Source organism: Crocuta crocuta, unplaced genomic scaffold, assembly GCF_008692635.1.
Source record: "Crocuta crocuta isolate KB4526 unplaced genomic scaffold, BGI_CrCroc_1.0 scaffold179, whole genome shotgun sequence".
Classification (NCBI taxonomy): domain Eukaryota; kingdom Metazoa; phylum Chordata; class Mammalia; order Carnivora; family Hyaenidae; genus Crocuta; species Crocuta crocuta.
The window spans coordinates 6041239-6053976 of NW_027551568.1; the positions used below are offsets into that span (position 1 = coordinate 6041239).

General features: G+C 49.7%; 1 protein-coding gene and 1 pseudogene across 3 annotated transcripts in view; both read left to right on the forward strand.

Moving 5' to 3' along the window:
- STX18 (syntaxin 18) overlaps positions 1-12738 on the forward strand; it is a 119860-nt gene that overhangs the window by 63820 nt on the left and 43302 nt on the right. For 2 of the 3 annotated variants that reach the window (XM_077750520.1, XM_077750519.1), the window contains exon 2: positions 8909-8976. In XM_077750520.1, coding sequence (XP_077606646.1) covers positions 8909-8976 — 68 coding nt within the window. Of the gene's footprint in view, positions 1-497; positions 598-8908; positions 8977-12738 lie in introns of those variants that run through there. The other variant, XM_077750521.1, reaches the window with a different exon arrangement.
- Positions 3738-4083, forward strand: LOC144220348 (small ribosomal subunit protein eS26 pseudogene; annotated as a pseudogene).

Consider the following 12738-nt stretch of genomic DNA (forward strand, 5'->3'; position numbering starts at 1 on the left):
CTTGTGGCCGAGCTGGGCCTGCGCCTGGGCTGGCAGACGGCAGCCGTGCCCCGGCGCCTGGCGCTCCCCGTGTGCCCAGCCTGCCCCCTGTGCCTTCCTTTCACATCTCTTGGATTCATCCAAGAGCACGTGCGTATTTTCAAACAATGGCATCTCAGCTTCGGCCTGCGCAGAACAATTAACCTTTAATAATCCTTTGATTCTGGATCAAAAAACAAAGCACCAGAGAAATTTTAAAAGCCCTTGGGGAAAAATGGTGATGTGTTTTAGAGTCCCGGTTATTACTACAGCGGTAAGACTTGTGTCGCCATCTAGTGGGTAAAGTGAAGTATGAGCCGCCCTACTCTGAGTTGTCAAAGGGGTAGACAAATCATTTTGGTTCGGAATCCTGAATCGCCACTAGGGAGCCGATTTGGGCTAGGCGTGTGCCCGGGCAGCTTACGCCACATAGACGTGAAAACATTTCACAAGATGGCAATGTTTCTGGAAGAAAGCCATGTGCAGGAGGGGCCTTGACCTGGCCTGTGAGCGGCAGAGAAGACTTTGAGGAGGTGTTATCACTTGAGCAGAGGGCTTGAGGCAGAAGACTGGGATCGGGTAGGTGGCCGCCTTCCAATCTGGGGATGTCCACAGGGACCTCGGGCTTAAGGAATCGGGCCCAATTTGTCAGGAATGCGGAGCCGCTGTACACTCTGTCAGGAAGTATGTGGGAAGATTGGCCTGTTTGTCTAGAAATATTTTTTGTCTGATTACAAAGATTATTTATTTCGATTATAGAAAACTATTAAAGTACAAAAACGTATTAAGAAAGAAAGCAGAATCTCCAAATCTCACCCCCCACCCAGCCATCAGTATTGTGACGAGCAGGGTCTTAGCTTCCTCTGTGTATACGTGCACAACTTAGGTATCATTTCATATCTCTCCCATGAGCGCCTCACGCAGTACACGCTTTGGGCAACCTTGCTTTCTCCTCCGTGCTCAACGGCATGTTTGTGGGATAACCATCCAGGTCAGCGGCCCAGCTCACCCAGGGCCCCTCACAGGATGTCACAGTGCGCGTGCTGGGATGTTTGGGGTTTTGTTTGGTCCCTCCTATAAAACCTTTTATGTACACAGACAAGCGGTGCGAGGATCTTTCTTTCCCTCTCAAATGCATCTGAATTAGGAACTACACTTTTTATGGTAGATGGGGTGTGGAGAATTTCAGTGTCTGGATGATTTGGGCAATTAGTCTTACTTAAGTATAGCCACTTAAAAGTGAACTCCGTTTATGTCCAGAGAAAGAAAGGAACAGGTCAGAAGAATACTTGTAGTTTTAGAATGCAGTTCAGATCACTTGTTTGATTAAGTGTCAAGTTCCTGAAGAGGCCAGATCCTGGCTGATCCTAGAGCGTGGCTGTTAGCTTTGTGCCGTTCCCTACCTGGCGACCGGAACAACTCAGCTCAGCTTCGAGTACTTTTGATCTCAAAATGTCCCTTCTACACTTGTGGTAAAAGCAAGCCTCACCCACCTGCTGTGCTCAGATGGGATGGCGGGGTCATGTTTGTGGATTTGGAGAAAGCAGCAGCAGACGCTTGCTTTGGGAGTACAATCTCCTATTGATTTTGAACCATGTATATGGAATGTATACCTCATGTCTCCTCATCTGTGACCTGGGATTGTAAGGGGACCCACCCACCCAGGGCTGTCAGGAGCAGATGAGATAATGGATGCACAGTATTGACATTGGTGCCCGCCAGTAGGATGCTCCAATAAAAGCTGGCACTTAGCTCGTGCTACTGCTGTTTTTTAAAAATTATGTTTACCACTCTCTCTTTGTAGTGAAGCCCAGGGAGATTAAGCAACTTGCTCAAAATTTCACTTGGCAAAGGTTAAGAGTTTAGGGGAGCCTATAAAAGCACCCCTTTCTTCTCAGCCCAATTTTGGAGCCACCTGAAAGAGAAATACCGGAGTCAGAACATGAAAATCTACACAGGGAGCCTGGCTCTAGTTTTGTAGCAAAATATGGGGGGAGCTTGGGTCAGAATAGCCCCTGTCTGGTGGCTGATTGTCTGTCTGATGTGAAACAAGGAAAGGGCGAGAAGGAGCTGAGCATGCTCATTCCTTTCTCCAAATCATAAACCGGTTAGGTCACTCCTCTTCCCTCTGAGGCCAGGAATATTGGTCCCACTGAAGTCTCCCTGCACCTGAAGCCTATGGAGTGGGGTTCCAGGGTCCCCTTCAGCTGTGGGTGGCAAAGCAGAGGTCAGAACCCAAAATCTCTGCCAGCTCCCTGGATTCTTACCCTTCTGTCTCTTGCCTGCCCTGCTGCACCCAGACCCGCCGCTGTTTGCCCGGAGTCTGCTCCTTCGCCCATACCTGACCCGAGCCAAAGGTGGCCGTAGGGGAGCTCAAACGCAGGGAAGAAAAGCAGTCGGGGAAGTTGCCTTCATTGTTTGTTTAAGCCATGTTTTGAGGTTGTTTGATGATTGATACCCAGGGTAAACTGGTCACCATTGTGCTGCTGGTCTTTCTGTCCTTGCCTGTGGCTGTGGGCCCTCCCGTCCACATCCAGGTGGCTTTGCCACCTCCACGCCTGTCGTGTTGCAGAACACGACAGAGCAGCTGACCTGGGAGGAGATGGCTTGAGCCAGTGGAAACATTCTCTTCAGATCTGTGGCTATTCCTACTTTAACATATAGGTGACTTTTAAAACGAGCACTGTGTGGTCACTTGTCTTGCAGATCTTTCTGTATCTGCTGTAGTTACAAACATTTTTTAAAATCAGCATTGGACATAAATACTGTCACATGAAACCCAGCTTGTATTACTGGGAAGAAAAACTTCAAACTTTATTAAGTTAAATATTAGTAGTCTTTTGACCGTCTAATACAGGATAAGTGACTTTGCCTTTGAGTCACAGAGACCTGTGATCAGTCTCAGTTCTCTGTCTTTTTGTTTTTAAGGTTATTTACTTATTTTGAGGGAGTATGCATTTGCGAGTTGGGGAGGGGCAGAGAGACAAGAGACAGAATCCCAAGCAGGCTCCACACTGTCCGTGCAGAGACCGACACGGGACTCAAACCCATGAACCGTGAGATCGTGAATGACCTAAGCTGAAAGCAAGAGTCAGATGCTTAACCAACTGAGCCACCCAGGCNAACCTTGCATGGCCTCAGTTTTCATGTTTCTTAAATAGGACTGGGGGTGATGTCTGACTGGTCCAGTTCTGGGGAGAGCCCATGACAGCCCGTGCCAAGCAGTTTATGCACAGCCTCTCACACACTCGTGGCTGGCACTCAGCGAATGGCAGTTGCCGTTGGCTGTAAGCAAGTGTGTAGTGCATTGCTGAATACGGGATAGAAGAAGAAAGGAGCAGCTTGACGTTCCTCACGCAGACACTTTCTCAGTTCCCAGGCATCCCTTTGTGAATGCCGTACTGGAAAACTGTAGTTGTGACCTAGCCACGGCCTGTGCCTGAACCTGGAGGCTCAGAGCACAAGCCGGTACTTAGAACACCCGGGCGCCGGCCAGGCTTCCCCGCCAGCTGTCCCCGTGCATGCCGTTTAGCCCATCTCTGACTCCGTGTTCTCACTTGTAAAGCAGGCATGTCGGTGTCCCCGTGGTCATGCGAGGTGAATTAGGTGAGCTAGTGCACACAGCTCCAGGAATGCGGCCAGTGCGGCCTCTCTTCTCATGAAGGTTTTGACCCTGGTAAATGGCATTTCAAGCGCCCTCTCAGGTCCTTGTTTCCATGATGACCAAGAAAAGAAGGAATATGGTCATGCCAAAAAGGGCCGCGGCCACATGCAGCCTATTTATTTGCTGCACCAGCTGCACCCCTTGGATGCCCAAGGTCAAAGCCAAGAAGTTCGTTATCCAGAACATAGTAGAGGCCACCAGAGTCAGGGACATTTCCAAAGCGGGTGTCTTCGACGCCTGTGTGCTTCCCAGGCCGTACATGAAACTACATTGCTGGGTGAGTTGTGCCATCCACAGCAAGGTAGTCAGGAATCGCTCTCGTAAAGCACGGAAGGACCCAACACTGCCACCTGAGTTAGACCTGTGGTGCTGCCCCATGACCTCCACCAGAGCCCATGTAAAGAGCTGACTCCTTAAGGATTAAAGAACAACTGTTCTCTGGAAAGAAAATAGTAAAACAGAGATTACACTTTAAAAAAATGGAATTTTAAGCAAAGATCGCAAGTACTTAGAAATAAAGTCGGTAGAGATTGTGTGTGGAATTTAGTTGTTGGTTCAAGTGTGGATTATTACTAGTTTGACAGCAGAAAATCCATACTTCAAAATGACTAAAAGTGTTTTAAGGGAAGAAAGCGCTAAATGGGAGATGTTTTTTGTTTTTTGTTTTTTTTAAATTTTTATTTATTTCTAGGAGAGAGAGAGAGACAGCGTGAGCAGGGGAGAGTCAGAGAGAGAGGGAGACACAGACTTTGAAATGGGCTCCAGGCTCTGAGCTGGCAGTCAGCACAGAGCCCGACGCGGGGCTCGAACCCACGAACCGTGAGATCATGACCTAAGCGAAAGTCGGAGGCTTAACCGACTAAGCCACCCAGGCACCCCTAAATGGGAGATGTTTTAAAGTAATTTTTATTGAGGGAGATTTAAAATGAATCCTGAAATAGACAGGATGGTATGAGGAAGCCGCAGGTACACGTGTCCATCTTCAACTCTCTCAACTTCCTGCTTCGTCTGATGCAACCCTCCACCCCGCCATCCCGTATTGTTTTGAAGCAAATCTCAGGTATCCTATTTGATTTGTAAAATTTCAGTGTATTTCTCTAAAAGATGAGGATTTCAAAAACAGGAAAGTAAATCATAATGCTCACTATTATCACACCTAAGAGTTCATTATACTTCCATGATATCATTAAGTATTCGGTGGGAGTTTTTTAAACTAGCGGAGTAACAGTACATTGCAGGCATTAAAACAACTTGAATGAAACTAGAGAACACCAGCACGTACGTTAATTTAACGGTTTTGAGAGAGCCTGTGCTGGCCCAGTGTGATTAGGGGTTCCAGCCCCGGTTCTGTCGTGAAGTCCGCCTCTCTGGGCTTTGGTTTCTCTCCACCAAGAAGAAAAAAAATCTATTTCAACAGGGTTGTTGTCCGTTAAACAAAATAACCCTTGTAACGTGACCGGTACAGCGCAGATGTTAAACAGCTCTTGCCTTCCTTTCCTTTCCTCCTTTCCTCTCTTAGCCTGTAATTCAGTTCTCGTTTTAAACTCTGTTTTCTGTTAGAGACAGAGGACTCTTGCTTAGAACTTGCCAGTGTAGTCAAACCACAGCTCGTGGGCATAAAAAGTCATCCGTGGTGGGCCGGCCATCAGTCAGGTGGAAGGCGGTGGGCTTTGTGNAATTAAAAAATACTCTGACTTTGGCAGCGACCCCTCCCCACCACGTGAGGGCACATTCTGCACCGTAGGAAGAGGCTCCCACCAGACACTGCATCTACTGATACCTTGATCTGGGGCTTCCCAGCCCCCCAAACTCTAACACTGTGTTGTGGTTTAAGCCGCGCGGCCGGTGGTATTTTGTTATAGCAGCTTAAGCTAGGACAAACTGTATCAGTTTTTTATTGCTGCTGTAACAATTTACCATAAACCCAGTGGCTTAAAACAGCAAAAATGAGGANAGACAGGACTTTGTGGGCTGAAGTCCAGGTTTGGCAGGGCTGCGTTCTTTCCTGGGGAGACTGTGGGGGAGAACCCGTTTCCTCGCCCCCAGCCTGGGGAGGCTGACCGCGTCCCCCGCGCCCCCTCCAGCTTCAGAGCGAGCCGGCAGCCCTCCTCCCACCGCATCCCCCTGCCCCTCTCTCCTTCCTCTTCCTCGTTCAAGGGCCCTGTGATTATACGGGGCCTTCCTGCCGGAGGAGCCAGGATACCCGCGGATGAGCAACCTTAATCCCGCCTACTATGTTCACTGTCCTTGACCTTATAACATAACGCGTTCACAGGTTGCAGGGACTCGGACGGCTTTGGGGGGTGGCGTTACCGTACCTGCAACAGTAAATACCATCCTTTAGGGCTTATTCAGTACCCGCTATTTTTTCAACATTTAGTAAACGTTTTTGAGGCTCTGCTTTGCTCTGAGAGCTGTGCCTGACCAGCACAGGAAGGGACCCGATACCGTCTAGAAGCTCGGGTCTGGTGAGGGGCAGTTGGTCTGAAATTCGTCCCTGTGGTCATGAAGGGAGGGCATGAAGAGGGGCTGTCGATGTGCCACATTTTTGGGTGAGTCGGGTCTGGCTGTGCCTGGGGGCATGGAGCAGGTGCAGGGAGGGAAAGAGGAGGGGAAGCCTGCAGGGGCAAGGTGGGGAGGGCAGTCCGTGCTGGGAATCCCTGGCGCCTGGGGCCTGGAGCCTCGTGGGGGTGTGGCAGGGCCTGAGGCCACACGGGACTCTGGAGCTGGACCGCGAAGGGCCTTGAGTGCTTTCTGGGAGTTCGGACTTGACTCCAGAGGACTTATTGGCTGCCCTTTGGCAAGTCAGCCTTAGAACTGCTTCCTTTGGCTGCAATGTTTTCAAATGTTTCTTTATTTTTGAGAGGGTGAGGGAGACAGAGAGAGAGAGACAGAGAGAGAACGAGCAGGGGTTGGGGCAGACAGAGAAGGAGAGAGAGTCCCGAGCAGGCTCCAAGAGCCTGACGTGGGGCTCAGTCCCACAAACCATGAAATCATGACCTGAGCCAAAACTAAGAGCTGGCTGCCCGAGCGACTGAGCCACCCAGATGCCCCTGGCTGCAGTGTACTTTAAATCCAGAACTCACCACTGCCAGGTGTACCGTGGCATCCACCGTTTACCTGGCCTTTTGTAGGCGGGGCCTGGGCAGGGGACAGAAACCACTGAAAGGTTTGAAACAGGCAAGTTACTTGATCAGTTCTTTTTTTTTATATATATAGTTTATTGTCAGGTTAGTTTCCATATAACACCCAGCGCTCATCTCCACAAGTGCCCTCCTCATGCCCATCTCCCCCTTCCCCTCCCCCTCACCCCCTTCAGCCCTCAGTTTCTTCTCAGCACGATCAATTCTCCTATGTGGTGCAGTCAACACCTCGTTTGTACTTCTCTGGAATCTTTTCCCCAACAGTCTTAAAAGTCAGATTTTGTAACGCAGCTTGAGTGGAAAATAGGAATAAGGTTGTGAGAAAGGCAGCTCGTTGTACAGGAAAACACGCCGAACTTGACCTCAGATGGTCCTGAGTTGGACCGTAAGCCCTGCCACGCGCTAAAGCGCTGAATGTGTAGTGTTGGATGAGTCCCGGGAGGAGAGCGAGGTGGCGTGAGTGAAAGTGCCGGCCAGGGCCAGGGGACACTCTCAACCCCCACTCGTTATCTGGCAGAGCAGCCAGTACTGTGGCCAGACTTCATTTTCAGCGTGATTCCTGCTCTTCAGGTGCCCGGAGGTACTTTTCTGAGCCGTGTTTATATTTATCTCGACTCTGTGAGAAATTTAACTGATCCCCTCTTGACCTGTCTCCCAACAAACGCCGAGTGTTTTTTCTGTGATCACCACTGTTTGTATTTAGACATAGGCTCGTCCCGCGAGTCCTCCCTGACCGCCCCCGTGCGTCCTGCGGCAGTGAGGCCCGTGTGGAGGCCGCACAGCCCTGCCCCTGCGGTTCACAGTCCCACTGACAGGGCACCAGAGGCCATGGCCGCGTGACATGGTGCCACGTGGGTGGCATGCAGAAGTGCTCTTAAGTTGAGAGCAAAGTGAGAATTAGCCCTAGTTGGCCTGGACAGAACTGTCCTGGAAAAGCTGAAGGTTCAGCGGTACCTTCAAGGCCGGGGTTGGGTACGTCCGGCTTAAGTGCAAAGGGCATTAAGAGGAAACTAGCGTGAGCATGCTCAGAGGGCAGAGCAGGCCCCCGGCCTAGCTCATCATTCTCTCCCTCCGGAAACACTTTGGTCCCTGTCGGTCATGAACCCAGATTTCTTCCTACCTCTTTTTATTTCATTGTACTTAGTTTTTAAGCACTAGCTCCACATGCAGTACCTGGCACACGGTAGGTGTTTTAGAGTACGCCTGTCTTATGCTCATTACCCACCGTCACACATACCATCCTTTGTGCCTCCTGGTCTGTCTGCATCCATGGAAGTAGGCCATCGGGGAGGTGCCATGTGGGGATCCGTCGTTGCCTCTGAGGCTTTTAAATCTGCGGCTCTGCAGGGCTCTACCTGTATGCCTGGCGCCTCCAGCCTTAGAAACCGTCCCCAGAACACTTGGAAGAGGCAGTTTTTATCTAGAAAGTTTTAGATAGAAGACACATAGGAAAGGAATTGGCCTTTGTTGAGCATGTGCTGTGTAGATATTAGACATGCATTATCTTAATCTGGAAGTTCCTTAGAGACCATCTCTTCATAACATCTTAGATCTGTCACAGCACTTACAGGCATGGGGGTGACTTTGGGAACATCAGCCAGCAAGTTAATGAAGACAGACGACCCTCAAACAACATGGGTTTGTGTTGCATGGTGCACACATGTGTACAAATGCAGTGTAGCCTTGTAAGTGGGTTTTCTCTTTCTTACCACTCTCTTAATGACATTTTCTTTCCTCTAGCTAGGTTTTTTGTATGAATTTAGTATGTGATATAACATACAAAATACATGTGAACTGACCATATATGTTATGGGTAAAGCCACTTGTCAACAGTAGGCTCCTAGTAGTTGAGTTTTTGCAGAGTCAGAAGCTATATACAGATTTCCTACTGTGTGGAGGTTGGCGCCCCTTACCCCCACATTGTTAAGGTCAGCTACACGTGAGAATCAAACCAGAATTGTCCCATTTGTAGCTTCAAAATTCTTTACAACCTGCATTCCATCCTCTATTAATTTAAATCACATGTGAGTATATCTATCTATATGTCTGTCTATCTAAATGGTTTGCTTTCTTTTCATTCTAGATTTCGCACATTGGCAAACTGAGAGACTTTCTCCTGGAACACAGGAAAGATTATATCAATGCATATAGGTAAGTCCATACCTCTTACCATGGCTTTGGTGACTGAATTATTTTCCATACCTGTATTGCTTTTGAGCCTTTTGTCCTTGTGCTTTACTTATGAAGTCAGAGTTGTAGTGGGGAAGGTCGGTTTGGCAGTGGGGTCTGCAGGCAGGAAGGACCGTCCGTCCCCCCACCCCCCGCTGTACTACAAGCCCCTCAAAGTCCCAGTACCCCCACGGCACGACCTTCAGCACTGATACCGCCACGTGTTCGTACGTGTGTCAGTGCCACACATGTTGTGAGACATGTAGACATGAATGAGACCCACTTTCTCGGCACAGACCTGCTGTGCCCATGATGGAAGGCCGCAGGTCATGTGAACGTGTCATTTAGATGCATTTCTTGCATCTAGAGAGGGTTTGGTTAGGTTGCTTTTTCAAAAGAGAGAAAGCATTTTGATTGAGCCTTCCAGAATGGTTTCTGGAATGGACTCCAGCTCTCGACAGAGGCAGACCCCTTATCTCCTGAGCATCCCAGGTCTCCGTTTCTACCTGGCGGTGATGTGGCCTGTCCCCCACAGGACTCAGCTTCAGGTGTACTGTGTGAACTAATGAGAAGTTGAGTGGGGTGTATGAAATGATGTCGTAAGTAATTTTGTAGTCTTAAGTGTACTTTATTCGTATAGTCTTGGCATGTAGTAAAACTATTACTCTTAGTGCATAGTACCAGAAGACCTTATTTTTTTTTTTTTTTATTTTTTTTTTAATATTTTTATTTATTTCTAGGAGAGAGAGAGAGACAGCGTGAGCAGGGGAGGGTCAGAGAGAGAGGGAGTCACAGACTGAAACAGGCTTCAGGCTCTGAGCTGGCAGTCAGCACAGAGCCCGACGCGGGGCTCAAACCCACGAACCGCGAGATCATGACCGAAGCGAAAGTCGGACGCTTAACCGACTAAGCCACCCAGGCGCCCCTGGAAGACCTTATTTTTAAGCTCTCTGTTAAAATAGTAGTTCAACACTAGATGGCAGTGTACATTCCATTTCCAGAGGTGTGTGTGTGCATCAGATACTGATCTGATAGTCCATAGAAGTGGGGGCTACAGTCATTTTGGGAAACTTAACGAAACTGGCATAAGCCTCTCTGTCTGGCTCCTTTCTTTGTACCTGACCACTTAGGTCACATAAATGGCCGTAGAGGTCTTTCCTGGAAATCCATTGTTAACTTCCCTTTGCCTTGAAAAGGCATCCGGCAAGGCGGATGTTTCACCTGTTGGTTTAGTTCAAGCCCCCCTTACTCCCTCATTAGCATTGTGAACCCAAGAAAGTCATTTAATCTGTGAAACTCGATGTCTTTCTCTAAACCAAGGTTAGCGAACTACTGCCTATAGGCCAAGTCCACCCAGCTGCCTGTTTTTGTACAGTCTGTGAGCTAAGAATAGTTTTCACATTTTTAAACAGCTTGGAGAAGACTGAGATTTCACCACATATGAAAATGTATGAAATTCAGATTTCAGTGTCCATAAATAGAGTTTATTGGAACACCACCAAACCCATTCATTTACACATTCTCTGGCCGCTTCTGCACTACAACAGCAGAATTAAATGGCTGTGGCAGACTGTACAACTTGCAGAGTCTAATGTGTTTACTCTTGGCCCTTTTCAAAGAGCGTGTGGAGCCCTGCTCTAAACAGAGAGGTTGACAATCCCTCACCAGCTGAGTGAGAGATTCACACAAGACGGCATAACTGAACTGCAGCGTATTTCCACGCATTTAGAAGATTGCTGTACAAGGGTGCTGTTCTGTCACTTTGCGGTAGTTTTCAACTCAAAAAAAAAAAAATTTTGAGAGAGCAAGCTTGAGCACGCGTGGGGGAGGGGCAGAGAGAGCAGAGGGGACAGAAGATCTGAAACCGGCTCTGTGCTGACAGCAGTGAGCCTGATGCGGGGCTCAGATTCGGGAACTGTGAGGTCCTGACCTGAGCCAAAGTCAGACGCTCAACCAACTGAGCCTCTCCTAGGCACCCCTCAACCTCTGACTGTANGTGGGGGCCGCTGGGGCCCTGGGAGCGAGAAGGACCCAGGAGTGAGGAAAGTGGGGTCAAGCAACGGTGGTCTGGAAAATGGGCGCCTGGGTGCAGACTTGTTGGCAAAGTTTTACCTGAAAAAAGGGAGAAATTAGCCGTAACTCATAGGAGACGTAGAATTGAGAGGGTTCGTTTTGTTCTGTTTGTTTAAATTGGGAGAAAGGATGCCACGTTTGTTGGGAGAGAGCCGGTAGACAGGAAGCAATGCTGTTGGTACCTGCGCACGTAGTGCCTCCTGCGTGCCAGCACTGGTGAGGCGCTGTGCGCACACGGTCGATGGCGCAGGGGAGAGGAGGAGCGTTGCAGGGGCTGCCCTGGTGTCAGATGGGGCAGAGCTGGGGGGGGCAGCCACCCACCCTGGGAGCAGAGTGCAGGCCGTGTCTGCGGGCCCAGCCGAGGAGGCTGGGAGGAGTGGGGGGACCCCGGGGGCAGTCTCAGAAACCAGGAAGCAGTTCTCACCCTGAGGAGGGCTTGAGGAGTGCAGGGGGAGCAGGGTAAGGCACATGTAGCACACCTGCCCGGCACCATTCAGGACCACCCCCCCGGATGGAGCCAATACTGTGATCTCTGTGGGTCTGATTCCTACTTGTTCCTAAACTCAGCTACACAGCATGCAGCCAACTGTCGGCCCTCTATCAGCCCCCACTGTCCTTGGTCTCTGGCTCTGACTCCAGATGGTTCCGCCTTGTCGGCTCCCACTCCCTGGCTCCTTCCCGGAGCCGGACTTTGCCAAGTGGCCCTCTGGAGGCTAGGACTCAAGTGGTCAGATCACTTGCACAGGGCCCGTGCAGCAAGTGTTTGTTGAGTGCCCATCACGTGAAAGCCGTCTGTTCCTTCCGTGTCTGGATGGCACCTGTGTGTCCTGCTCTTTCAGCCTGTCCGGCCATGGCTCGTAGCCCCCTGCCTGCCTCAGTCTGTGGCCACAAAAGTGAATGTCACAGTGACTTTTCCCTTTTTCCTTAAAATAAGAGCACAGAACTTCAGAACGCCATCCTTTGGTACTTAAAATCTCCTTTAGTTTCCTCAGATTTTATCATCAAATGATTCTAAGCCCATTTGCCCTGGTTTCTTTTTTCAGAAGTGTCAGGCATGGAACATTTGGTCTCCAGAGCATTCCTTCTGTCCTTTTATACTGCATTGTAAGGACAGGCCTTAGTAGCGGTTTCTTTCTTCCATATTTCCAGCACGGTGTCTCTTCTGTGTTTTGTACTAAAGTCTGCTGCTCACCTGGGCCCCGCATCCCAGGATCTGATGATGCTGAGCCTCCGACATCTCTTCTGTCCCTGACAGCTTTAGCCCTCAGCTCCATCACCCCTTCCCCATCCCTGCCACCACCCATGCCCTGCCCATTGCCCCTTTCTTACAGCTCAGTCCGGCAGAAATGGACTAGCACTCACCCGTTACACAGCGCTAGAGAAACAGAGATGAAGACAGCATTCTCTGCCTAGTTTCGATNGTCCCTGCCACCACCCATGCCCTGCCCATTGCCCCTTACAGCTCAGTCCGGCAGAAATGGACTAGCACTCACCCGTTACACAGCGCTAGAGAAACAGAGATGAAGACAGCATTCTCTGCCTAGTTTCGATAACCCGTTGACTGATCTTCCCCCTCTCTTCCATCTAATGAGGTACTGTCACGCTGATCTTCATGAGGCTCAGCCCTTCCCTGGGCCATAGAATGCCGCTCCTTCAGCTAGTGCCGGAGGA